The sequence below is a fragment of the Gobius niger genome (genome assembly GCF_951799975.1).
Source record: "Gobius niger genome assembly, chromosome: 12".
Lineage (NCBI taxonomy): Eukaryota > Metazoa > Chordata > Actinopteri > Gobiiformes > Gobiidae > Gobius > Gobius niger.
Window position 1 is genome coordinate 6,849,853 of NC_136863.1, and position 27,287 is coordinate 6,877,139.

The 27,287-nt window shown below is 40.5% G+C and overlaps 1 protein-coding gene across 1 annotated transcript in view; it reads right to left on the reverse strand.

The window, feature by feature from the left end:
• appl2 (adaptor protein, phosphotyrosine interaction, PH domain and leucine zipper containing 2) overlaps positions 1-15,176 on the reverse strand; it is a 42,962-nt gene extending 27,786 nt beyond the window's left edge. The window contains exons 1-5 of the mRNA XM_079567099.1: positions 15,046-15,176; positions 12,398-12,496; positions 12,003-12,062; positions 8,987-9,058; positions 828-915 (exon numbers count right to left, since the gene is read on the reverse strand). Coding sequence (XP_079423225.1) covers positions 828-915; positions 8,987-9,058; positions 12,003-12,062; positions 12,398-12,496; positions 15,046-15,102 — 376 coding nt within the window. The 5' untranslated portion in view covers positions 15,103-15,176. The remainder of the gene's footprint in view (positions 1-827; positions 916-8,986; positions 9,059-12,002; positions 12,063-12,397; positions 12,497-15,045) is intronic.
• Positions 15,177-27,287: the final 12,111 nt, after the last annotated feature.

Sequence of the window (27,287 nt, forward strand, 5' to 3'; positions counted from 1 at the left end):
TTTGACAAAGACATGTCATTAGTGCAGCACTGTAAGCAGCTAACCAGGAACTGCTTCTTTCAACTAAGGAACATTTCTAAACTTAGGAATATGGTCTCATGTAATGATTTGGAGCTTATCATCCATGCATTTGTGTCTTCACGTTTAGATTATTGTAACGGTTTGTTTTCATGTCTTAACAAGAAGGAGCTCTCTCGACTGCAATTAGTGCAAAACTCTGCAGCGAGAATTCTGACCCGCACAAACAGGAGGACCCACATATCCCCTATTTTAAAACAGCTTCATTGGCTGCCAGTGTCTTTTAGGATCGAGTTTAAAGTTCTGGTTCTAGCCTTCAGAGCCGTGCATGGTCAGGCTCCTTCCTATATCAGTGCTCTGGTCCAGCCTTACACCCCTGCGCGGGCTCTGAGGTCTGTGGATCAGAACCTGCTAAAGGTTCCACGTACGAGTTTTCGTACTAGAGGCGACCGATCCTTCCAGGCTATTGCTCCCAGGCTCTGGAATGATCTTCCGCCCTCTTTGCGCTGTATTGACTCTGTTGTTTCTTTCAAATGCAAACTTAAGACACATTTATTTGTCCAAGCTTTTAATTAGCTACTTTTGGGCTGCTGTGATTTCTGTGTTGTTTTGACCCCTTTTTATATTGTATGCAACTTCTGTTTTTAACTGTGTTGTGAAGCACTTTGTGGCCTTTGCCTGTGAAAGGTGCTATATAAATAAAGATTACTTACTTACTTACTTACTTACTAGTGCATGGTCACAATATTATGCTTGATCAGTGTAAAACTTTATTATAACAAAGAGAACATATAAAATTGCGTTTGTACCTGTGAGATCCTTCTCTCTGAACTGGATGAGGGGGAACACCATATTGTCTGCCATCTGGTTGGCCAAGTCGGAGTGGAGCGAGTTCAGCTGGACAACACAATGAGAAAAAAGAAAGAAATATGAAGAGGCCGCACACAAGGACGGGCAAAAAGATCTGCTCCGGAGCCAGACATCGCCAACGATCGGATCCGTGACATTTGCTGCCAACTCTCTCCCGCCGCAATCTGTGAAGTCGCATTTTCAGCATTACTGCGACAACACCTCCCCACGTCATTAGGCGCTCAATACAGTGGAACAAGGCTATGTGAGGAGATTCAGAATAATCTACTTTTTGGTGATAATGATCCTGTTTAAGTCCTGGTTTAGACACTGTTTATCTCTGCTTTTGCACCGGATTAGTGTTTGACAGTCGGGCTGCGCACCGTAAACAACACCAGTACGGGATCGGAAACTGACCAAATATGAAAAGTTAATTGGTTGTTCTGGTTGTCTTTCATTATTACGGTTCTGGAATCAAATACAGCAAAAATGACAGTATTGCTGATGAAAAACTGCTTTGTTTTGAAAGTTGATGTGATGTTTTATACATTGTAAATTTCATGAATATCGGTCTGTGTCGTTCAGGTACTTATATTATAAAACAAAGACTGTTCCTATACTGGAATCGGAAAAAAAAGGAAGAGAATGAAGAAGAGGAGGAAGAAGAAGAGGGAGAAGAGGAAAGAGGAAGAAGAAGAAGGAAAAGAGAATGAAGAGGAAGAAGAGGAAGAAGAAAAGGAAGAAGAGGACGAAGAAAAGGAAGAAGAGGAAAAAGAAGAAGTAGAAGAGGAAGAAGAGGAGGAAGAAGAGGAAGAAGAAGAAGAGGAGGAAGAAGAAGAAGAAGAGGAGGAAGAAGAGGAAGAAAAGGAAGAAGAGGAAGAAGAAGAGGTAGTAGACGAGGATGAAGAGGAAGAAGAAGAGGAAGGATAAAAAGTGGACGAATAAAAGGAAGAAGAAGAAGTAGTAGAAGAGGAAGAAGAAGAGGAGAAGAAGAGGAAGAAGAAGAAGTAGAAGAGGATGAAAAAAGGAAGGAGGAAGAAAAAGAGGAAGAAGAAGTAGAAGAGGATGAATAAAGGAAGAAGAGGAAGAAGAGGACGAATAAAAGGAAGAAGACGAAGAATAAAAGGAAGAAGAAGACGAAGAAGAATAAAAGGAAGAAGAATAAAAGGAAGACGAAGAAGACGAAGAAGAAGAAGAAGAAGAAAGCTTTACATGAGACCATTTTTACATTCACTCTCTCCACAGTACTTGTCCCTCTCCAAATAAAATACAATGATAGTAATACTCATTCCCTTATATTCCCAGATTCCGTACAAGCATAAGCACTAATTCTGCTTATTTTCGACTAATTATTCCATTCATTTTTATCCACATTATTAGTGGCATCGCACTCAAGTCTAAGTAATAATGTCGGGTTTGTCTCAGTCGAATCTTTTTCTGTAGTCCCGGTTTAACCACGGTGAGATCCTCCTCCTGGATCATTCCTGGTTAAGCCATATATTTACCTCATTTATTCCAATCCCATCTCGGCGCGTCATTAAATGCAGTTCATGTGGTGGAACAAGGCCTTTTGTGAGCCCAATAATAAAACCCCACAGTTTACTGGAAGCACATCACGTTTGCAAACAAATCCCACTGTGATTGTTTTGAGCTTATCAACGAACGACACTCACCGACGCAAATCTCGTTTAATCACCGAGATTGAGCAAGTGGCGGAGTTTACAGGATTAGCTGCGGCACCGGCACCTAATTCCTGAGAGAGAAATGATTGGTTCTTAAAGATTGACAGAAGTGGGTACAAAGGAATGTGTCGCTTTAACCAGGAGGAGGAATAAAACCAAAAATTAAAAAAGGTTTACCACACGCTAGTTTTTTGTCCACTTTAAAGGTGCATTATGGAACTTTTTATGCGAAAAACACATTTTTTATTGTGCATATTTCACCTTTTAGTGACACAGTGGTCCATCACAGTGGCCTCTACGATGCTCCAGGATCAATTGTTTTTAGAGTTTCTGGTAGGTTTTCACTGCTGATGAACCCGCTCAAAAGAAAACCTACAAAACTATTGATCCTGGAGCGCTGTAGAGGCCACTGTGACGGAAAGTAAAGGCGTCATGTTAACCAACCATACATCCACAAAAAGGTCAATTATTACGATATATCATATATCACAAATATCAAGTTTGTTCTTCTATGTATAAAACACGGTGCACCTTTAAAGCAGAAATAACTAACTCATGCCCCGAGAGGCCATAAGCGCCACTGCAGGTGTCGTAGCATGTTGTGGTTTTTTACTCATTAATTGTCCGAGAGAGTAAATACTACGCTGACAGAAAAGACAAAGGGACAGAGGGATATTGTACATCCAATTACACAATGGAGATCATTTTTTTCACTCAAACTTGGCTGTAAATACTGTTTAAGTGAGGCTAGCCTGCAGTTAGCTTTGCCCGTTAGCATGTTAGCTTCTTCTTCGTGATTCCATTAGTGTGTATTGGTGACTCCGACCCGGAGGCAGGAAAGCTGCAATTGTGGTTTTCAGGCCAGAGACACCAGGGGGAGATGAAAGACCCCCCAATCATCCCATTAACACTTGTATTACCCCCAGAGGGACTACAAAAAGGATTTATTAGGGTAAACAAGTTATTTTCGAACCAAACTTTGCTGCTCTTTGTTTTGAGCAGCTTGAGCAGATTCTAGGTCTAACCACAGACTGTAAAATAGTAAAACAAAAAATGACGGCAGGAAAAAGAATAGAACGCAGTAAAGAACAACGCTACCTCCATGTTTTTCTCAGGTTATGGGCCATACTAACTGCTTTAAGATGCATTAGGGAACTTTTTATGCTTTGATATTTGAGGATAATTGACCTTTTTTGTGGCCCAATGGCTGTATGATGTGGTTAGCATGGCGCCAGGATCAACTGCGTTGTAGGTTTACTGGTGAGAGGGTCCGTCAGCCGTGAAAACCTACCAGAAACCCTAAAAACAATAGATCCTGGAGCCACTGCGATGGACTGTAAGTACTATGCCAACCACTTACACAGCTGCTGGGTCACTAAAGAAAGTTTTTGTTTCATAAGCATTTTAGCCTTTTATTGCTGCCTGGAAAGAACACTATTATTTACTACTGAACCAGATTATAATAATAATAATAAAGCATTAGTCTTACGTAGCGCTTTTCAAGACACTCAAAGTCACTTTACGATTTCATTCGACTAAAGCGATGTGCCGATGGTGCCTCCGACCTCCACCAATCACTCACACACCACATTCCAAGCCAATTCTTACATCCAATTAGGACTTGGGTGGTGTTTTTCAGCGAGTGCTTTATTTTGCTCTTACTTGAGTGATTAACTATAACGATAAGTCACGATGCAAAGTGGCAACACTCTGCTTTTGGCTTCTCTTCGACGTGTGAAGACTGATGAGGTCAAAAGCACCATCACCTGCGTCCTCTAAACATGTGCTCCTCTTCAGAGCGCTGACTCGGCACGCTCTACTGTCCCACGGTTTACAGTGACACCTCCATCTGCTGTGGTCTGTGTTCCTATTTAAGTCAACTTAAAGGGTCTTCAAGCTGTGGTAAATATAAAGACATTAAATCTGACAAAAGAAGAGTCCCAGAGTCTCAGAGTTAGTCAAGAGTCCTCAAAACTACACTGGGGTGCGAAGGCTTGGGCACCACGGATCAAAGTTTCTATTAATGTGAACAATAAAGGAAGGGAAAAGGGAAATTGTCTCTAAAAAAAAAAAGGCATGAAGCTACAGAAAAACAAAACATTAAAGGAAAAAAGGTCATAGCAAAGGTTTGGGCTCCTGCAGGGTTAATGCCTTGTAGTCCCCCAATATGGCAAGAAGTCAAAGTTGTAATGTTTCCAGGGGATTTCATGGGAATAAACAGGGAATCAGCACAAGGGAAGGCAGATATAAACTGAAGCAATAACATTTAATTTGATTGTCAAGTCTTCTAACTTTAGCTGCACATTTCCCAGACTTGAAAGGGACGGCTGACGACTGGACTAAGAACCGGATTCCACTCGGACCATTTTACTTTGATTACCTTATAATGTCAGGTCGACGCAACATTGATAGTCATACAGTGGAACATCTATCACAGCTGAGATGAAAAGTCTAATAAATCAATCAATCAATCAACTTCACCGTGTCTGAACACCAAGGTTTGAAGAGGACAGTGTTTGAAGTTGGAGAAGAAGAGGTCGCTTTTGGAAATGCAGACTCATTCCATGTTTTGTTCATTAAGTGTGTGCAGTGTCACAATATCGTATTAGTTTGAAAGTCTATAATTTAGGTCTATTCTGTTTAATGCAGCTTTGTGTCAGACACTGGCTCCATCCACTCTTCCTATTGGTCAGCGTCTGTCATGATCTGAGTTAGAGACGGGTGAGTTTAACCCATCTAAGTGTGAGGAAACTAAATCATGATTTATATATATTCATAAAGCTTTCTAAACTTTCTAAAACTACATTCAGCTTAACACTCTTTCTAATATTAAGGATATTAAGGAGATGCACTCCACCCGTCTCACCCGCAAAGCCATCAAAATCGCCAGGGACCCTTCGCACCATCACACAGTCTCTTTAAGGTTAGGCCTTCAGGGAGGAGACTGCGGAACCTACGGGCCAGTTCCAGTCGACTGAGGAACAGTTTCGAACACAGGGCCATCGAGAAGCTGAACTCCCTATCCTCCCGCCAACCCCTCTTCCCCCTCCCTCCACTCCACTCCACAATCAAGGATGAGAGAAACATAATTTCAAATAAATGACAAATAAAAAATCTTGAGTCTTAATAAGTGGTGGTTTTATAAAGTAGAAAGTTGTGTTATTTTTCTACATGACGATATGGTCCTCGAACTTCTTGTACAGGTCAGGGGTGTGACATTAATCAAATGCATGTTTTATGGTTGAAAAACAGAATTAATGGGTAGCTAATTGGTCACTACTTATTTATTCAACAAAAATAGACATGTTTATTGAAGTATTTTGACAGTTTTGAAAATTCCCATTGAAAGTTTCTGAAAATGTAGCTGGTATTTTCTGCCCCTTTGCAACCCTAAAGGCAAGTATCACAGTTTTAAACGCTTTTCTCGGCAGCCAAGAGTCTTTTGATTCTCGTATTTGAGGGATATTTGCCCTTTCTTCCTTACAAAAGTGTTCCAGGACGAAGAGATTTTTGAGCAGTCTTGCACACATTACTCTTTAGACGTTTATCCACAGATCTTCAATGATGGTTAGATCATGCAACCTTCAGACTCTTGAGTTCATCCATCGAGAATTTTGAGGCGTGTTTGTGATGATCACCCCATTTGTTGAAGCCATTTACTACAGACAGAGATATGTTTTCCTTCACATTTTGTTGGAAATGAATTAAGTGCACAATCAACCCATACACAGGCAATAGAAGTGATTGCACGGACCTTTGCTCACTCCAGCCAAACAAAACCAGATTTTGTTTTGCTTTTTGGAGATCATTTCATCTTCTCCTTACTACATTATTCACATTAATAGAATTTTTGATGGGGGCGCCCCACTCTATGTGCCATAAGTCTCTCCTGATTTAATTTTGTGAAAGTAACTTGTAGGGGCATTACGGATCAGAGGCCACTGGAAGTTTACTAAAGCCGTTATGACTGAGCTTTTACTTTGAGCGTAAATAAAGTTTTGTTTTTCATTTTCTGCGAGTGTCCGCTCCCCGTGCAGTCGGGACAATAGGTGCACCTCAGCCGCTTTCCCCTTTTAGCCTCAAATAAATGAGTTTTGGGAGAAAAACAGAAGATAATGTATATTAGCCACCAAGGTCACCCACCTGCTGTGAGGACAGGTGCACGCAATGGCCAATACTTTATCTTCCCCCAAACTTTGCAGTGGTTTGGTAAATTCTATTTGTTTGTGGGGGAAAAACTGCAAATAAGCAATTTTAGTTTCATCAAACACTTCCTCTCCTTATTGCTTTTTTTGTAGATGTAGATGTGTACAAGGACAAGGATATTACAAAGTATTTTAATTGAACTCAAAACCTACTAACCAAGAGGCAAAATCAGTAACCACTCAGTTGGGATACATAATATACTGCCAAAATATTGATATCATCATTTCAAGAAACCACAATTAAACTTACACACTAAACACACTAAACTTTTGACAGTTTTTGGTGGAACCTAAACCTAAACTGCAGGTGAATAAGGGGGAAAAACATCTGAATTAGAGAGTATCAATTTGAAACTTTTGCTGCAATGTACTGCAAGCCTCCTGTCATTTTATGTTTTCATATAAAAATAAGGCATTTTGTGCAAAATGGAGAAAATTGCCTGTATTTTCAGCAATGAAATCCAAAAAAGGATCGAACCAGAGTTAAATGTATGGTTTTATTTTATTGACATATTAGAAACAATCTTTTGTTTTTTTCAGAGGGGATTTTGGATCCTGTTTAGTTTTTCAATAAGCTAATAAGCTTGAAAACACTTTTGCCAAGTCACCGACATCTCTGACAAGTTACAGCTGTAGGAACCATCTCAGGCCATGAGGGGGAGGGGGTCTCCTGGTGGTTCCCAGAGTCAGGACTAAACACTGTGACGCTGCGTTTTAGTTCCATGCAGCTAAAATCTGGAACAGTCTTTATGAGGGTGTGAGACAGGCCGTAGGAGCTGCTAAAGTGCCAAACTTGTTGCGTGAGTGGAAACAAAAACCTAATTTTGAGAAAACCAGCCCTCAGGTTTTGTAATGTGTGTGTAACACATTTCTCAGCTCTTCCATACCGGTCGGCCTCGCAGAGGGAAAAAAAACATATTTGGATCATCTCGGGCACCCTTCTCAGGACACGTGGATGAAAAATATGTTAATATTTGTGAACGAATGCATGAGGGAAAGCCGGCTTTGTGAATCGATGTACAGTAGTAGCTACTTCCGGGATATCTCCGCCTCGCTAGCAACAAAACATCCTAACATAAGCATTGTACAGGAAAAAGTGCATTTACGTCTGTTATTGAACTTAAAATGTGAAACTAATTTATGATAGACTCATTACATGCCAAGTGAGATATGTATTGTCTTTATTCGTTATGATTTTGATCATTATGGCAAATTAAAAATCTCAGAAAGTTATATTTTAAAAACGCACAGTGAGCCATAATCATCAAAATTATAACAAACAAAGGCTTGACATGTCACTTTGCATGTAATGAGTCTATATCATATATTAGTTTTACATTTTAAGTTGAATAACAGAAGTAAATGCACTTCATCATGATATTCTAATTAAATAACTAAAATCAAATATTAAGGGAGGAACCTCGCAAACAATCTCCACTTCGACCACTGCGTGAAAAATCAATACTTGCCTTAACTTAAAAATCTGCTGAAGTTCAGTTTTAGTCTCGCAAATTACTTCAATTTCAACCTCGTTTTGTTCCTGATTTCCTTTTGTTTAGGTTTCGCATTGACACAATTTGCTGCCTCACTTGACTTGTTATTCTTTTATCAAAGACACTCAAACCTACCATTGTTTGTCCTTGATTTCCTTTTTTTTTTAGGTCTCATTATGACACAAATTGCTCAAAATGTCTCACTTGAATTGTTATTGCATTATTAAAAAGACACTCATAACAAACAGCCCAGCCACCTACCATGTGCCCCTCTGAATTTGCACATTTGTTTTCGTTAGGAAAGGTCATTTACTCTGAAGCCCAGGTGCACAATGCCTTCGTAAAGCAAAACCAACAGCGCAGCCCTTACTTCATCTTCCTCCACACGCAGATTTGTGGGACAGTCAGTTCTCCTACGATTTTGGGCACTCCATCAACAGCTTTACGATCCATTTTTATTGTTTGGAAATGCTTTACGTCGCTAAAAACGCTACGACACAGGGATGAAAAGTGTTCCGTGCGCCATTACATGTTTAAGTTTTTAAAGTAGATTGAAAAAAAATGCATCATTACGCTTGTACGCGATGATGGCAATAATGAAACAATGCCGGGCTTTATGTGCGAAGTTTTACTCATTACTTTCGCAGCAGCCGAGCAGTACTCCATCTTCCCCCGCGCACTGTACACACACACAAACACATGCAGCGGCGGCGGCGTATAATTGCGGAGCAGTCCTCACCTCCCCTACGGTTTTGGCGAAGCTCTGTAGCGTGGTGATTACCTCCTCGTCGCCTTTTCCAAGGGCAAAGTTCTAGAAAGAAACAGGGGGAAAAGTAAGACGTAATCCACGAGAAACTGCGCAAAGTGGCTCAAATCCAGCCTGAACCGGAGTCTGCGCAGTTATAATAAATACCTCCATCTGCCAAGAGAGCTGGCACTTACTGCGAGAGGCAAAGTCAAAGAATCGGCTACGAAAAAAATAAACGTTTATCTGCTTTCGAAACACTGACTTTGATGACACAAACTTTAATAAGGGGAACGGGATTTCGAAATATTGGATGTGAGTGTGCAACTCTAACACTAGTCTAATAATAAAGATAGTGGTTGACTTATTTTAACTTTCAAATTACAAGAAACATGGTCACCCCTTACTTACATTTGCATTTGGCAGCCTCGTTTCCATATACTTACCCTACCATAAAATACTAACCATGTTTCTTGATATATGTACACGTTATATACTGGGTTTGGCTCAGGATTATACATTTCTATTAGCATAAGTACAATGACAGGTGTTTGTCCAGTTTTCATGAGTTTAAATTACGGAGAAAATACTATATGTAAATTAAGGCTACACAATATATCGCCCCCTCCTGGAACCGACACCGTAACGTGATGGAGGGGTTTGAGCACCCGAATGATCCTGGGAGCTCTGTTGTCGGGGGCTTGGTGCCCCTGGTAGGGTCTCACATGACAAACAGGTCCTAGGTGACGGGTCAGACAGAGCGGTTCAGAAGCCCCTTATGAGAGACCAACAGGCCCAGATAGAACCATGAGGCCGTCCTTCTGTGGACCCCCCACCTGCAGGAGGAGCCATAAGGGGCTGGTGTAATGTGATTTGGGCAGCTCCAACAGCTGCCCCCACGACCCAGAAAAGGAGAAGTGGAAGAAAATGGATGGATGGACAATATATCGCAAAAAACACCGTATTGCGATATTAGGTGATGCAATATGTGTCGCAAGAAGCAACAATATTCACCTTATTCCGGAGGTTCGCGTGGGCGCCGCCATGAATTGTGCCCGCCCCTTTTCTCCTATGTGTTAACATGGGGCTGGAGAAGTCCAGATAAAATCAGTCACTACAGGAAAACAAAGCCGTTTTCAGGCCGCCCAGAGAAACGCTGCAGTGTCGACATGTTGGTGCAAATGAACATCGGACATTTTACACAAATCAATCGACTAAACATCAGATTTGAGCGGAGAAAATTTTCCCTCGTTCTCCGTTAAAATGAACGGGCTTCGCGCTCGACCGGAAGTGTCAGGAAAAAGAGGCGCCGAGACAACGCAAAAAGTGGCAAAAGTGGGCGGGGCGGAATAAGGTGAATATCGCAACATCATTAAAGCCTTCATCTGACTGAGCTCGACTTTTATATTTGCAAACTCATCCAAAAACAGACAATGAACAGAACTTAAAATGTGTAAAAGTTCAGTTTTAATAAAGCATTTCCTAACCCTTGTTTTGATCCTGAAATTCGCTACTTGCGCAATACCATAATGCCTTGGGGGGTTCGCTGCTGTAAACAATATGGCGTTGCAAGCTGTCATCGAAGAGACTGATATTAATCTTCCAAATACCTTAAAAAAAATCTAATTCCACTAAACCAAAGCTTAAAGCAGTACTAAGTAACTCTTCCCCCTAGAGGCCATTAGTGCAACTGCAGGTGTAGTAGCAAGTTACGATTTTGAAATGTATTAATTGTCTTGGAGAGTAAATACTACGCTGACAGGAAAGGCGAAGGGAGAGAGGGTTACTGTGCATCCAATTATACAATGGAAATATTTTTTTTCATTCAAACTTGGCTGTAAATACTGTTTAAAGTGACGTTAGCCCGCAGTTAGCTTTGCCCGTTAGCATGTTAGCTTCTTCTTCGTGATTCCATTAGTGTCTATTGCTTTCTCCGCACCGGAGGCAGTCAAGTTGCAAACATGGTTTTCTGGCCAGAGACACCAGGGGGAGATGAAAGACCCTCCAATCATCCCATAAACACTTGTATTACCCCCACAGGGACTACGGAAAGGATTTATTAAGGTAAATAAGTTACTTAGTACTGCTTTAAGAAAATCTGTACCTTTTCATCTATTGATTTTGAAATGTCGATCGGGAAAAAATCTCTGGTTAACCTCGTGTGCAGAGCTTTGTAGTTCCGGATTGCGTTTTTGATTGTTGGAGCAATTACGAGCACAGCACAAGTTGTTTTCTAGCCGTAGCTTCACTCGTCCCGTCGTAGCTACCGCCCAAGGCGCAAAGCATTATGGGTCATGTGCAAGTAGTGAATTGTGTTTTTTAATGACTTCTAAATAGAAAGCAATATATCATGTTGAAATGGTTGGGTAAAATATCGTAATAATATCGTTATTGCGATATTGCACCGCCGTATATATGATATGCAAATTTACAACATCGAGTTTATCTCTAATGTGAAACAAATTTGAAATAATATGAAAAAAAAAGTGGAAAGCAAATATATATATATTGTTTTTAATTGGGGGAAAAAATGGAGGGGAAAAAATGGAATAAAGTGAATCTTTTTGTAAATCAAGATGTTTGCAAAAATATCATCATCGTTATCAAGAAAGTCCCAAAAAATAGATATTAATTGTTGCCAATTTCCCCCAGCCCTACATGTTAACACCATGTAATTAAACTGCCCTCACTGCTCTGGCTCATTTTAGATAAACTATAGTATCCAGTAATTTATCATTATCCACTCGACTTCATGAATATGTGAGAAAATTAGCTAATTAAAATTATCTGCTAAACGGGAAACCCTCACTTGTGACAGGGACACATGGTAATTTAATAATTACACTTTAGTCTTAATCATAGTAATTATTGTTCATACGGGGACAGAAGCGAAATAGACTAGATAGATTAGGTAAATGATGTGGCTGTGCAGGAAATTGAAATATCCATATGTAAATTCAATTTACTGAGTGTTTTATCAAATGCAGCGGTGTCAGATGTCACGGCCTACTTTTTTCTCGTAGTCCAGAAGCTGCTGTGCGAGCTGCTCGGTGGCCAGTCCCATCTCACTCTGCCGAGAGAAAGTGTTAGGCAAATAAACAAAGGAAATAACTGTTGGGATTACAGATTGCGTCAATTAACCACATGACCACACAGACTTAAATACAATGCGTCTGATATATCCGGCTACTTTACTTCGACCTTTGCACCGAGATAATTGTTAGTAATATGACAGCTGCGAGATAAGGAGTACATTTGTGTGGTGATATTGAGGACAGTCTGCAACAGTGGCTATTTATCCTATTTAAATGATTTACCATTATCTACAATAAGAGTGAAGTTATGCATATGTAGTTATTATGTGAACTGTCATTTTGCATGAACTTAAAAGGTTTAGTTTCTTACCTGAGCTCCAAAGACCCGCTGCATGGTCTGGAGCAGTTTGTTGGTGTAATCTGTGAGATTGAGAGCATCCTCCTCGAAAACACTCAACAGGGAGCGAGTCTGTGAGACGACAATGGACGTTTTGTTAGTTTAATAAACACACAATGAATGGATTAGCTTGTACAGTGGTTCACACACCTTCAAGAACAATAGACAATATGTAGCCACAAATATTACTCTTGTGCACAATTAGCCAAATGAAAAAAACAGAGGGACTACATTTTGAGAACCACATATGTTTAGGTCAGGGGTGTCCAAATTTTTTTCACTGAGGGCCACATACAGAAAAATACACAAACAAGTGGGCCGCATCAGTAGAGGTCAGATCTTCACCTTTATTGTATTAAAGCTAGCAAATTCAATAAAATGTTAATTATGCTTTAATTGAACAAGCTTAAAGTAAAAAAAAACAGCCTTCATCACAGCTTTCCATTCATGGATTTTCATTTATTTTATATATATTCAATTAAAAGGAAAAAAGACTAAACAATTACATTTCTAGAATTTGCAGCGGGCCAATTAAAAGTGGGCCATGGGCCGCAGTTGGCCCACGGGCCGTAGTTTGGACACCTCTGGTTTAGGTCAAACCACTTTCACTATTAACAAGTAGCTTTTTTTCTACCATTCGTATTTGAATTGTGAACAGGTTGTTACAAATACTTTGGTGGGCAAATAAGGTCAAGAGAATTACTACAGTTGGCTATGGCCTGGGGATAATATAAACAGTCAGGTTGTGCAAACTGGTCTTTCTTTTCCCTGGAGCAGGTGCAGCGAGGTGGGGCAGATCAACAAACACACCCCGTGTTTAACCAGTGAGGACATTCACATCTATCAGAGTTCACAAGCTTTGCCTGTGATATCAAGCAAAGCAGTGCAATTACAATTTAGTTTTGACATACGCTCAAAAGGAAATAACCACTTTGTTTACATTAAAACAATCTGCGGTTTTGTTATATTTGACTATAAAGGCAAATCACAACTTCTCCACTAGTTTACCCAGATATATATAATAATATATATTAGGGTTGGGACGATCCACTTTTATCACAATACTCTGGGGCCGATCTGATACCTATAGCGATACAACAAGTTATTATGATTTGTAATGTTTACCTTAAAATGTGTAAAAAGAAAACCATCATGTGTCCAAAGTTTATAAACCCAATGTCACTTGATATTTATTGAAGTTAAAGCAGAACTAAGTAACTCGTGCCCCTATAGGCCATAAGCGCCACTACAGGTGTCGTAGCATGTTGTGGTTTTTTACTCATTAATTGTCCGTGAGAGTAAATACTACACTGACCAAAAAAACAAAGGGAGAGAGGGATATTGAACATCCAATTTCACAATGGAGATCATTTTTTCACTCAAACTTGGCTGTAAATACTGCTTAAGTGGCGCTTTGCCCCTTGTTTGTGATTTCATTAGTGTGTATTGGGGCCTCCGACCCGGTGCAGTGAAAGTTGCAAGTGTGTTTTTTTGGCCAAAGACACCAGGGGGAGATGAAAGACCCCCCAATCATTCTATTAACACTTGTATTACCCCCAGAGGGACTATGGAAAGGATGTATCATGGTAAACAAGTCACTTAGTTCTTCTTTAAGATCAAAAGTGCATTAACACCAAATGTAACAAAGTGCTGTTACTGCAAAACAGAGGAGTGCAGGATGAAAATGCCTCCAAACAAAGTATTGAAAGTATTGCGATACTTGATAAAGCGTTGATACTTGGTATTGCAGCACATTTTGCGATCCAAATCTGATAAGATATTTTGTCCCAGCCTGTATATATAATAATATAATATAATATTGTAATAATAAGTGCTCTTTGGTGTTTCAGGAGCATAACCTTATAAAAGATCTGTTTCAATCTTATCTAGTTGGACAGGATGAAGGAGATCCTCCACATACTGTAAATATCATAGCAGTAGGTCTAATAGTGCCTCTTTAAATGACATTTTCTTGTGTATTGCCCACAGTGCTTTCAAATGTGCGCATTGCGTTTGCCATAAATTGCTTGCGTCCGGACGTCACATAAATAATACTTATTATAAGTACTGGGCATTCACAAAAGCTGTCCATGCAAAAAAAAAAAAAAATTGAGTCATGAGGTTTTGATGATGGCAGCAACCACCACTCCCACATCCAGTCATCCAGTCATCCAGGCCCTGTTTAGCTCAAAATGCAGCAGAATTTAGCCCTTTATCTGACTTTAATGTATAATTGACTGTAAAATCTGTATGAAATGATATTATGATTAGCTCTAAGGTTATTGCATCATTTTATCACCCATGTTATTAGCTTGTGTGGATAGGAATACCATTTGAGTGCTAGCAATGTAAACAGCAAACTGACTTAAAGCAGCTAACAATCACTAAAATACATGATAGATTATGAATTTTGCACAAACTAGGGACATATCGCAAGGGTGGACATTTGTGACAGAGGGTATTGTCAACAGAGATCTGTCATTGAGCAGCAGCAGCAGCAGGAGAGACGCAGAAAGAGAAACAGGGAGGAGATACCTAGCTAGTATGTTAACCTCGCTCTTCGCATCGCCCATTTATCCGACACAAAGTCTACAAAATGGCTCAAATAAGCAGTGGTCTACCTGCGGACTGTCGTGCAAAGCGTCCTCCAAAAGCAGTTTGTGATGTACGGCCGGCATCTTGTTAGCTGTGGAGGAGCAGGTAAACGGGGAGTCTGAATTATTTACGGCGTGGACTCAGTTTCCCAGAAGGCTTTGCGCGTAGCTTGGAGGCGGGCCAACGCTGAGCTCATTCTGTTAAAAGTAAAAATACATTAAACGAAATTATAATTGATATTTATTGCTTTTTGTTGATGTATAATGCATTTGTAGGTCTTATTTGTTATTATTTTTTATTTTGTATTTAATATTTGTTGATTGCGCACGCGAGAGTTCAGCCTGGGTTACGGGGATTTGATAGGCAACAGTGCCCTCCAGTGGACAACAAATAAACCACTCGATTCATGATAAAACTCACGACTTTGGGCATATGGTCAAATCATCCTTAACCTCTTAATTACTCCAGTTCGACTTTACCCAAATCTAAAAGCTTCTTGAATAAAAGCGTCATAATAGCTACAAAATCAAGATGTAAATGAGGATAAAAATGCAGCCAAAAAAAGCATCAAAAGAGTGGCAAAAAGGCAACAAAACAGATGACAAAAAAGTGATGAAAAAGCAACAAAAAGTGCAACAAACATGCAACAAAACTTGTGTCTAAAAAGTGATGAAAATTTAACAAAAAGGCAACAAAAATGACGAAAAACTGATGACAACGTGGAAATATCTAAGATCAGTTTTTTAGGCCTTAGCTTTCAAATGAGGTGTTGAATAATAATAATAATGATAATAGTGATAATAGCAACCAAAACTAGATGAAAATGAGGATAAAAATGTTGCCAAAAAAGCATCAAAAGAGAGGCAAAAACACAATCAAAACAGGTGACGAAAAAGTGATCAAAAAGCAACAAAAAAGCACAAAAATGCAACAAAACTTGCAACCAAAAAGTGATGAAAAAGTAACAGTAAAAAACACAGAAAAACAGGCAACAACAACAAAGTGATTGACTGATGACAAAAAGCAACAAAAACTAAGAAAAAGTGATGACAACATAAGGAAAAAATTTAGGCCTTAGCTTTCAAATGAGGCTTTACACTGGCCTGTAGGCTGAAAGCTCCAGTCGAGACGCTTTTAGTTTTGGGTAAAACTGAACTGGAGAAAATGTGCTCTGTAAAGTGGGGTCAAGTGTTTAGTTTTAGTCAGCATCTTTAGGCCAATATATCAAATACAAAAAAAATTAAAACAATTTATTATTTTACATTTTTTAGATTAAAATATATAGGGAATACAAATAATCGGAATACAGAGGCCTACGTATAGGCAATGTTCTAATGACTGACTGCTACAACAACTTCTTTTATTTGGTACATACATTTCACAACTATTTTACAACTAGGGGAAAAAACAAGAACAAATACTACTGGCTCTTTACATAATATTGTTCACGTAATTGACACAATTACAAGCTCTACGCCGTGAGGTACACGGGTAAGTGTATTTTCACAACTGCTGTTTGAAATCACACTGAGGCAATTACCAAATCCTGGAAATTATCATTATTTACGCCGCCGTGCACAAACTCAGAGGCGCAGTGCTGTTTGCTCGGAACTGAAATGCTAAGTAAATGTCAGATGTCTTTGCCAGATGATAAATGGTTTGTTTTGTGAATAATTTACTCTGGTGTGAGTATCTTATTCTTCCTCCATCAAACTAAAACATGCACAATAAGCTAATCCTCCTCCAAGTTGGCAGCACAAATCCCCTATGCTGCAGAAACTACTGCCCAAAGACAGCATGCCAATTAGAAAATCATTACAGAGGTGGAAGTTTGCTTCTTTCACTTTAAATGTTTTAAATGAGTGGTTCTAAACTGATGTGGCGTCGAGACCCACTGGGACAAGTCGCAACCCAAATACAACTTATATAATCCTCAAAAAATGTTGTTGAACAAGCATTAAATAAGCCAAAAAAGCTGAATATACACTTTTTTGGCACCCTAACCCTAAGAGATAAGGTAAGCCTTTATTGATCACACAAAGAAGAAAATAACTTGTTACATCAGCTCTCAAGAACACAGTAAATAGAGGCATCTTATATACAATGAATAAAAAGCTTTAAGGGGCAAAAAGTATAAATAATAAATCATTTGGACAGAATATCAAAAGTGCAAAGTTTACAGTCATAGTGCAGGCGATTCATAAAGCGATACAGAGGTTATTGCACATGGTTTTGCGTAGAAGTTATTGCACAGTGTTTGTACAGCCTGACTGCGGTAACTCCTTCTTGCACTGAGGGTGTCTCAGTCTGCCACTGAAAGAGCTGCTCAGCTCCTCCACAGTCCCATGCAGTGGGTGGGAGGTGTTGTCCATGATGGAGGTGAGCTTGGTTAACCCCCTCCTGTCCCTCACCTCCTCCACAGAGTCCAGGGGGCAGCCCAGGACAGAGGCCCTCCTGACCAGCTTGTTCAGTCTGTTCCTGTCCCGCCCTTTGCTGCCCAGGGGCCCAGCACATGGCAGCGTTGTGGAGAGCAGAGGCGACCACAGAGTCATAAAAAGTCCAAAAAGTCCTGAGCATAGTGATCACAGTGATTCTGTACTTTTTTCTGTACATAAATATTAAAAGAAATGTTTCCTTGGAAAAGCTCGTGACTGAAAATGATTCTGCCCAACGTGCAAATGCCCTCAGACCATTCACCTCAACAAACATTTTATTTAGACTAAGCTGACATTAAAAAGTCCTACACCAGATTTTTCTTTGTTTTGTTTCTTTGTTATTACAAACAATGAAAGAAGAAGCCACAAACTCAGCCCTACTTTTTTTCCCAACATTTTTGTTCCTTCCTAATTCTTCATAGGGACAAGTTTATAGGAACCTTTTAAAGGGACTATATGGAGTTTAAAAATGTTAAAATTATGCATTTTCATCCCCCTACATGTTCCAGCCATGTCCTAATGTGTAGAATGAGCTCAGACCTGTTCACCACAAGTGCCTCTAAAATCTTGCAGTGCAACGAGCTTAAAGGAATAGGCCACCGTTTTTATATACTAAGATATGTTCTTACCTCACTTTAGTCGAGTTAATATATCCCCGTCTGGTCATTGTCCGCGCGCTCTGTCACGCAAACGGAGCACATACGCAGCCTCTCCCATATGTGACATAGCTCCGAAAAAGCTCACGATAGAAGCTACCAAGCTCTTCCACGTGTTCCCTATTTAAATAAAGTTACGTGAAGTGTTTTCATGCGAAGTATATTTACACAGAAATGTAACGTGTCGATTTTATAAGCAAATAAAAAGGGGGACTATATTGTGAGGCGTAATGATACGAGGAGCACAGCGTCCGCGTAGTAACTCCTAAAGACTTCCCCCGCTCACTTCCGTCAATAACCTTTAGGAGTTACTGCGCGGACGTTTTACTCCTCGTATCATTACGCCTCACAATATAGTCCCCCTTTTTATTTGCTTATAAAATCGACACGTTACATTTCTGTGTAAATATACTTCGCATGAAAACACTTCACGTAACTTTATTTAAATAGGGAACACGTGGAAGAGCTTGGTAGCTTCTATCGTGAGCTTTTTCGGAGCTATGTCACATATGGGAGAGGCTGCGTATGTGCTCCGTTTGCGTGACAGAGCGCGCGGACAAAGACCAGACGGGGATATATTAACTCGACTAAAGTGAGGTAAGAACATATCTTAGTATATAAAAACGGTGGCCTATTCCTTTAATATAGAAGGTGCAATTACACGTATGACCTGAGGTGGCAGTAGTGAGTATAAAATGGCCAACTTGCATCTAGTCCCTTTAACCTTATAGAAATCTACCTTGTACGTTCAGTAAATTGATATAAATACTTTATAATTAATCATGTTTTGCCCATACACATTTTGTAACACTGCAAGAAAAACAGAAAAAGCGCCTTTAAGGTTTAAAGCATAAATAAAGGTGTGGGGCACAGTTTAAACCTCTGCAAAATAAACATGGCCCTGATCTGTGGCCCTCCATGAAAAAGGTTTGGACACCCCTGCACTAAACTACAATTACAACGACTTCTACTCCTGACCTGAACATATGACTCCAAGGACTGCACTAGCAATAACTCAATTTACAACAAAAGCCAACAAATCAACTTGTTTTTCTCCATTTCTTCTTAATCTCCAGGATTTAGCGGTAAAAAAAACAACGTATTCACTAACAAGAGCGTAACAAGCAGCCTCTGATAGATTGTGCCTCATCATTTTTAGATTTTAACATCATGCAAATTCAGTTTATTCACCTTTGAGTATTTTTAGACAGTGTGCTGCTGCTGAGATAATTTTAGTTTCTGTCGTCTGGTGGATTTGTTGAGATGCACAAATGGTCTCATGATGTGGGCAAGTGGAGACAGGCTGCGGGCCTGACCTGAGGTGACCTGCGGGCTTTTCCTGGAAGTGCATATTTAGTAGCATTCGTCTATGTAGCCATGAATTCATTTAAAAAGGTGTGTATCACATTTCCAGATAATGAAAAGGCCCGGACAGAGAATAACTGGTTCATATGATCTGGAAGTTATTGAAGTTCAAATCATGTGCGGGTCGAGCACACAATGAGATCACTGTCTTCATTGTGTTCATTCAATTGTCCGAAGTCTTCAAGTCGAAACACAAGACCCTGATAATGAGTGTCAAGTCACGAGTTCACGAATCGAGTGCTGCAAATCTGGAAATGACAGGGTCCTGATTTTCTTTTGTCAACAAAGAAAGAGAACGCAGTAGTGATTCTTAGTCAGTCCTAACCTTTAAAGGACCTATAGAGCTTTTAGCCATGTTGTTATGCTATATCCTGATCAAAAACACCCTCAGAGTGGTTTGTGGCTTCATTAACGCAGTTCTCAGTAATCCTCCTGAATCCTGCTCTCTGAGCAGCTGTTCCGCCCTCTGCTGGAAAATGACTGAGTTGTGACCGTTTGACGTTTTTTAAGTCATAGTGTCAAACAGGAAGAGGCCGACGTCTGTAAAACTGCTTTTTCATTATTTCTGTTGTAAGAAATAAATAAAGGGGGGAAAATAAAGGAAGTGCCCGAGGTGTCCACACTGCCCCTGCGGAGAAAACAAATGCACCCTCTGACATGGCCGTATCTACCATTGAGGTCACCGAGGTCCGGACCTCGGTAAAATTTTAGCTTTTTTTTTTTTTTTTTTTTTTTTACACATTGAATCCTGCGCAAATGAATGTTGTAAACACGCGCTTCTACAGGCGGAAAAGCCTCTAGTTCAGACGTGGATGAGCTTGTTCTGAACCTAAACGTGTCCACTCTGAAACCGGACCTCATGAGCCGCTTTGGACCCGAGTGCGTAAAACTCCGCGGAGGCGGGGGCGCGGCTGTGCGTCAGCCTCACTATAACAGCAGCGCATGAACCGCGCCAAAGTTTGATTGAGATGCAATTTCTATGCTCTCTGTCATAAAGAGAGAGGAGCCAGTGCGCGCGCCGTCACGGTGACCTCGATTTACAACAGGAGTTTTCCTCATTCTGATCTGAGGAGCGAGAGGAGAAGGAGAAGCGTCTGTGCCTCATCATTGCCTCCTCCTCTGATACTCACTTTGTTTCTGTCTCATGCAAAGAATGTCCTGCGTGTAAATGATCTTCGCTTTAATGAGAGCTTAAACCAGCGCATTCACCTTTGTAGCTCCAGTGGTTTGACAGTGAGGGCGACGCAGAGGGGGCGGGGCCAGAGCGCATTGAGTCCAAACCAGAGTCTGATGTTCAGAATGAGCCAAAGCAAAACCCTCAGCTTTACCCATTCACACCCACAGCCTCGTTTTCAAAACAATTTTCATTTAATATTTCAGTATTTATTTAGGACAAGACCTTCTTATTGCCTCTCACTCAGGCGAGTAAAACTGTTTGGAAAACCTGCTTCACAGTAATAATGGATGAAATAGATATTAAATAGATGCATGTCCGACCACCATCCACTCACTCACACATTCACTCAGGCTCCTGGTCCCAAACGGTGCAACAAAAAGCAATTTTTGAAAATGGCTCAAGGATGAGACAAAAGTGTTTTTGATCACTTAAAATACAGGAAATTACATCTGAATCTTTAAAAAATTCCTGGGGGAGGACCCCCAGACCCCCCGGTTTAAAGAATTATCCGGACCTCACTGTTTTTTAAATCCTGGCTACGGCCCTGCCCTCTGAGCGTTTGAACAGATGTCATGTTTGCACTGAAAGCTGTGAAGGAGCTCTTTCTAACCTACTCTGGACACACCTGTTCTTTTTTCTTACCTAATGATAATGTCATGGAGAAAATCGCTTTTCACTTAGAGGTGCAAGACTTTATTCAACCTTCCCAAAGAAGAGGCCACTCGCCAGAGGCTGGAATTTCTTTCTAGGATTCGGCGACTCTCAGCCAAAATAATGTTTTTCTGTGACCGTCTCTTGATGGATGTTTGGTGAAACTTCGCCAGAATCAAAGTGGATTAACTTTTATAACCAACACGAGTCCAATAATGTAAACACCCAATGAAGCGGCCAGAACAGAGCGGTGAGTCAATCAAAATGCGCGTTAGCTTGTGTGTTAGCATGTTAGCTTGTGTGTTAGCATGTTAGCTTGTGTGTTAGCCGTTGCAGATGTGAACTCCTTATAACTACATCGTGAACTAACTTCATTTTTTGACGTGATATTTATATTTCTTACTGCTAATAATCCATGGGCAGATAAACTCAGAGTAAGGGGGCGGAGTTAACTGAATCGACCGTCGTGTCTTCCGGGTTTGCAAAATACCCCCAGAAAATACTTAGCCTATATTGTACCTCTACCACTATGGAGTTCTCATTTTAGTGAGAATATACATATAAATGCCTATACTTTACTTATACAGATCCTTAAAGGCACATTTCTAACATCCCAGTTCTTCAAAGGGATGAGTTTATAAGCTTGTGTGTCCCAAATATTAGGAGGCTTTACTCTCACAGTAAACGACAAGTGGCCTCACTAAGTTCTCAAGAAGTATTACAATAAAGAACTCTTTTTATTATTTGGCTTCTCGACTCTGATTCTGAGAGAAAACATGCTATAGGGCCTCAGTAACACGTTTGCTTTATAACTACCATCGGACGTGCAGTGGTTGGGGGTTATTTAAGGACTGATTTGGGAAATTAACTGTATGTGGCTGTTCACTCAGGCCTGGCCCCTTCAAAGAGCTGCTTAATGTCACAGGAAATCAAGTCTGAACAAAGGAGTCATTCAGCTGAGAAAGTCTTCACCGGCCGCAAGAGAGAGAGAGGTCACCCCTCTGCGCATCCGCTTCCCTCACACCAGCCGACTTCACACCCCGTCTCAATCCCTCAGTCTCCTCTTTGGTTTTCCTATAAGCCTCCTGTTCCCCGGCAGCTCTAACCTCAGCATCTTTAATAGATTCACTCCGCCTCGTATGTGCAGCCAAAACATCCACATGAGCTTTGGGAGGTGTCGAAGAAACTCGCAGAATCTGAAAGTGACATCAGTTTTTCTGTATCAGCTCAGGTTTTTGTTTGTTTGTTTGTTTATCAAGACAGTCAGTGTACAGTTACATTATGATCGAGAGCAAAGATGACCGTACCAGACTGTAGCTTCTAGGGCTAATTTCCATCTGTACTCCTTAGGGCAGGGGTAGGCAAGTTTGCGTCGTGGAGGGCCAATATTATCATTGCCAAAACCCCCCCCAAGAGCTGAACTTCAACATTGTATCCTAAAGTAAAGAACTATTTTCTGCAAATGCCAATGTTTCCATCAGTGGTTCCGAAGTGGAAGGACTTTCGGACCCACCATTACCCTCGGATGACAAGCCGAGGACCCAAATAAAACTGTCATTTGTCATATTTCGTATAAAATATTGTATTTTCCACACAACTTTTTGTTGAACAAGCAGTAGATATCCCATTAAGACTGAAATTCTGATCAAAACATCCCAATAACATTCATTTTAACAGACACAGTTAGTGTTTCCATGCAGTTTCAGATGGAATATATTGAATAATTGGGTCCCGACCCACCAGTTGAGAATCACTATTTAACATATATGACCAAGAGGGACATTCTGACAGGACATTTTTAAAACACTGACACTATTTCCTCGCATTTTTAAACTACTTGAACAGGTATTTGATCTTTTATTTGCATAATAATGTTTCTCAAAATCATCTTTTGGGCCAGAGGTTCTGTGCTGGAGGGCCGGATTTGGCCCCTTGCCTTAGGGGAAGGTGTCATATGCAGTCAGGGGTCATTCATCAGCATCACATCCATAACAGATCACTCAGTGTCTTATTACATTTCATCATCATCATCATCATCATCATCATCATCATCATCATCATCATCATCATCATCATCATCATCATCACCACCACCACATGTAAAAGACACACAGCAATATTCTTATCCTTACATAGGGATATATATATATATTTGTTTTATGAAGCACATAATTATACTTTCTGCAGAGCTGTCATATTGTTTGCCATTTCTAAGAAGTAAACTTAGAAATACGGAGCCTGCATATACAGTACCTGTCAAGAGTTCGGAAGCTTTTTTATGATTGTGTTTTCTTTTATTTCTAGACTATTTATGCTGTAGATTCTCATTGAAGGCATTCATTTATGAATGAACACAGATGGAATTATAAGAGGCATGCTCTTCAGGCTTGGAGGGCATAATATTAGTAAGGCTGTATATAGAAAGCTGAGACACTCTCTCTATACAGCCTTACAGCTGGAATTATGTTTTAAACAAAAAAAGAAATAAATTCTTCAAAATAGCTGTCTTTTGCTTTGATTACGGCTTTGCACTTTTGACATTTTTTCAATTTCATGACGTCGTCACCAGAAATGGTTTTCCCATCACTGTCTGTTAAACCATTTCAGACGACGACCTTAAGAAGGTCATTGAGAAAATGCCAAGAATAATGGGTGGCAGTTTCTCCCTGTATAATTCCTTTTGTTCATTCACAAAGTTCCAATAGAATAGATGTTAAAAGTAAGTGTTTTCCTCCCCCATAGCTTCCAGTAATGTCCAGTAATGTCCATCTAATGTGTAGATGCATGGGCTCAGACCTGTTCACCACAACTGCCTCTGAAATTTTGCACTCATAAAGGTGTGAATTCGGGTCCGAAGTGCACAAGCTTAATATAGAACCTGCACTTACGCATAAGACCTGAGGTGGCAGCAGTGAGTATAAAAATCACCAACTTGCTTCTAGCCCCTTTAAATGGTCTCAACCTACAGTATATAGCGCTTTTCTAGCTTCATCAGGCCCAAAGCGCTTTACAGCAAGTAACCAGTCATTCACACTCTCATTCATACTAATGACCGTAGACACTGGAGGCAAGGCTGGTGAAATTCGAACCCCTAACCTTCCAATCAGACCCACTCTACCACCTGCGCCACTGTAAATGTGAATTAAAATGGAACCTCAAATGAATGGACAAATCTAATAGTTACAACCATAGACTGTATATATAATGGACAGCTTCTGCTCACTCCTCCCCGTTAACCATAATGACCACGTTCGAGGGGGAAATCATGGCGGATTCACAGACTCCTCCTCCCCAGCTCTGACGAAGCATGTTCCTAAAAAGGGCATAAGGGCGGGATCTTCACCGTAGCCTCGACCCTTGTGTGACGTGAAGCTCGCGCAGCTCCAATGCTAACAGTCCGGCCCTCATAAAGTACGAGATTTCGACATAAACAGACTCTGGCTCCAGCTGCTGGACGCCCTGGACAGGGTTTGGCACCAGGCCATGTCCAGGGCATCCTCCAGTGATGTCATCGATTAGTACTGGAAATTCTCCCTCGACGCGATCTATATCGGGTTGACGTGGCGGTCACTGTCATGAAGAAGCTTGGTTTAGATGGAGAATAAAACATTAGCGTTGTTCTAATGTAAGTGCAGTTTACAGCATGTAGAGTTTGTCTGATTCAAGTGTTGAGCCTGTTGTGACTTTTAGAGCACGTAGCGTCTTTAATCATCATTATTCTTTTGCGTGTGTGTGAGGGTGGGAGAGTGGGCTGAGGGAATAATACATATCTTTTAATGTTTTAATCTCTGAAGCACTTTCTGATGCCCCTGTGTATGTAAAGCTCTTTATAAAGAAAGTTTTATTAATTGATTAAACATACCGGGCATTATAAATATAATTTGCAGAGCCCTTTTCACTGACTCAAATCAGGCACTTCACCAGTGACAATATTTCTTTCTCTCCTGACTGTAATAGTAAGCTACGTAGCCACAGCTGCCCGGGATAGACAGAAGTGTGACTGCATCATAGACCGTAGAATAGCAATGGTCTAAGTGAGGGTGGCTTCCTTCATAGTAACATATTTGTGCTCGAGATTTGGCTAGTTTTTAGAGTCAGCTCTTATATTTTGAATAGGGCGAAATTACAAATCAAATTAGCGAAAGGAAAGAACATGTGCTAAGACAAACAAGTGGAGACCATAAGCCTCTGCTCAATAATGACTCAGGGCAAAAAGTTTCAATGGAGAGAACATTACTGAGTCTGCCCCCATTTCCTATGAGGCGTCAGCAGCTGAGAGTGAAGCTACATTAATGTTTTTCACAGTCGATGGGCTGCACACATCTGTGTCAGTGGCCCCTCCGGCCACCAGCAACCGAGGCCATCTACCTCCTCACAAGAGCTTCTGGTATGAAAATGCTCTGTTCCACCTCCTGATGTCACAGTGTGGTGCCCTCTTTTTCTCCGCACCTTCACCATTTTAGTCCCTAAATGACCTTCACTACAAAACCTATGGTAACACTTTACATTACGGGCCGGTAAGTCCATGGTACTTACAGTGGTAATTACTAATAATGACAGTGGTACTTATTGTGGCACTAAAAGTGGTAATTACTAGTAATTGGGGCTAGGGCTAGGGAGTCACAGGCTGTATCCGAATGTCCACACTATCCCCTAACCCCTCATTCACTACATAGGCCCGCACTATATAGTCGACTATATAGTCACCGATTCTGTTGGCAATTCGGACACAAGCCACTACTTTCTCCGCGCTGCGTGACGTCACGCGCGCTGCGGCGTGCAGATATGTTTTTTTTTTTTTTTAATCTGAATTTATTTATTGTTACAAACGTTTATTTTATGAAAGAGAACGACTGTTTTGGCACCTTTACAGGCGTTACTATCATCACAAAAAAGCAAAAAATAAATAAAAAAAAAGTCACCCCAGCGTGAGCTCAGAGACCCGAAAGTAGGTCAGAGCCCCGTGTCCGAAACGCCAGCAGATTGAGTGCACTACATCTGCTAAAAGTTCGCGAAACTCCGGGAATAATGTATTTCTACGATAAAGACCAACCAGACTCATGAGACAGTGGAATATTTATGGATAAATACGAGTCAGATACGCTTTTACTTCACATGGATTTTACGTGAATGGCTTGGATTATTCGAGAGGACGCTGTCGGTCATTTAACAGCGCAAGCTAAAGGTAAGCAGCTAACGTTAGCATCTTTTCACCGTAACCGTTTATATTTTGGTCGTTTATTCATGAGAAATAAGCAAAACACGACTGAAACAGCTGATTTCATTCAGTCGTGTTGTTTAGTTCAAAGACCTGTGGCTGTCAGGCTCTTCTCCGACTCTCGCAATGCATTGTGGTCTATATTGACCCGTTTAGTGACCATCGATGCTCACTACTTTTCCAGATGCATTGTGGGAAATTTCGAGTGCACTACTTTTTTCTCTCTGGACATTCGGAGACCCCTACAAAATGGCGTGAGCACTATATAGTGCACTATATAGGGAATAGTGTGGACATTCGGATACAGCCACAGAGTTACCACTGTATCTCATTACTAAGAGATACAGGGGTAACTCTTAGTAATGAAGGTTGTACTTCTATTTGCTATGGTACTTACTGGTAATTCAAGCTGGCAATTCACAGGTAGTAAATGAGGTACTTCTACAAACAGAAGTAATTTCTAGGATTGTGTGACTATAAAACAACATAAAACAGCATCAGGGAAAACAAGAAGTACAACCTTCATTGCGAAGAGTCACCCTGGAAGTACATACCTTGTAATTCTCACTATAGTATCCTTTAAGTACCACAACAAGTACCTAGAATTATCACTGTAAGTACCACCATCAGCACCACTGTAAGTACCACAATAAGTACCACTATTATTACTAGTATTTACCACTGTAAGTACCACCATAAGTACCTAGGATGTCCACTGTAAGTACCACCATAAGCACCACTGTAAGTACCACAATAAGTACCTAGA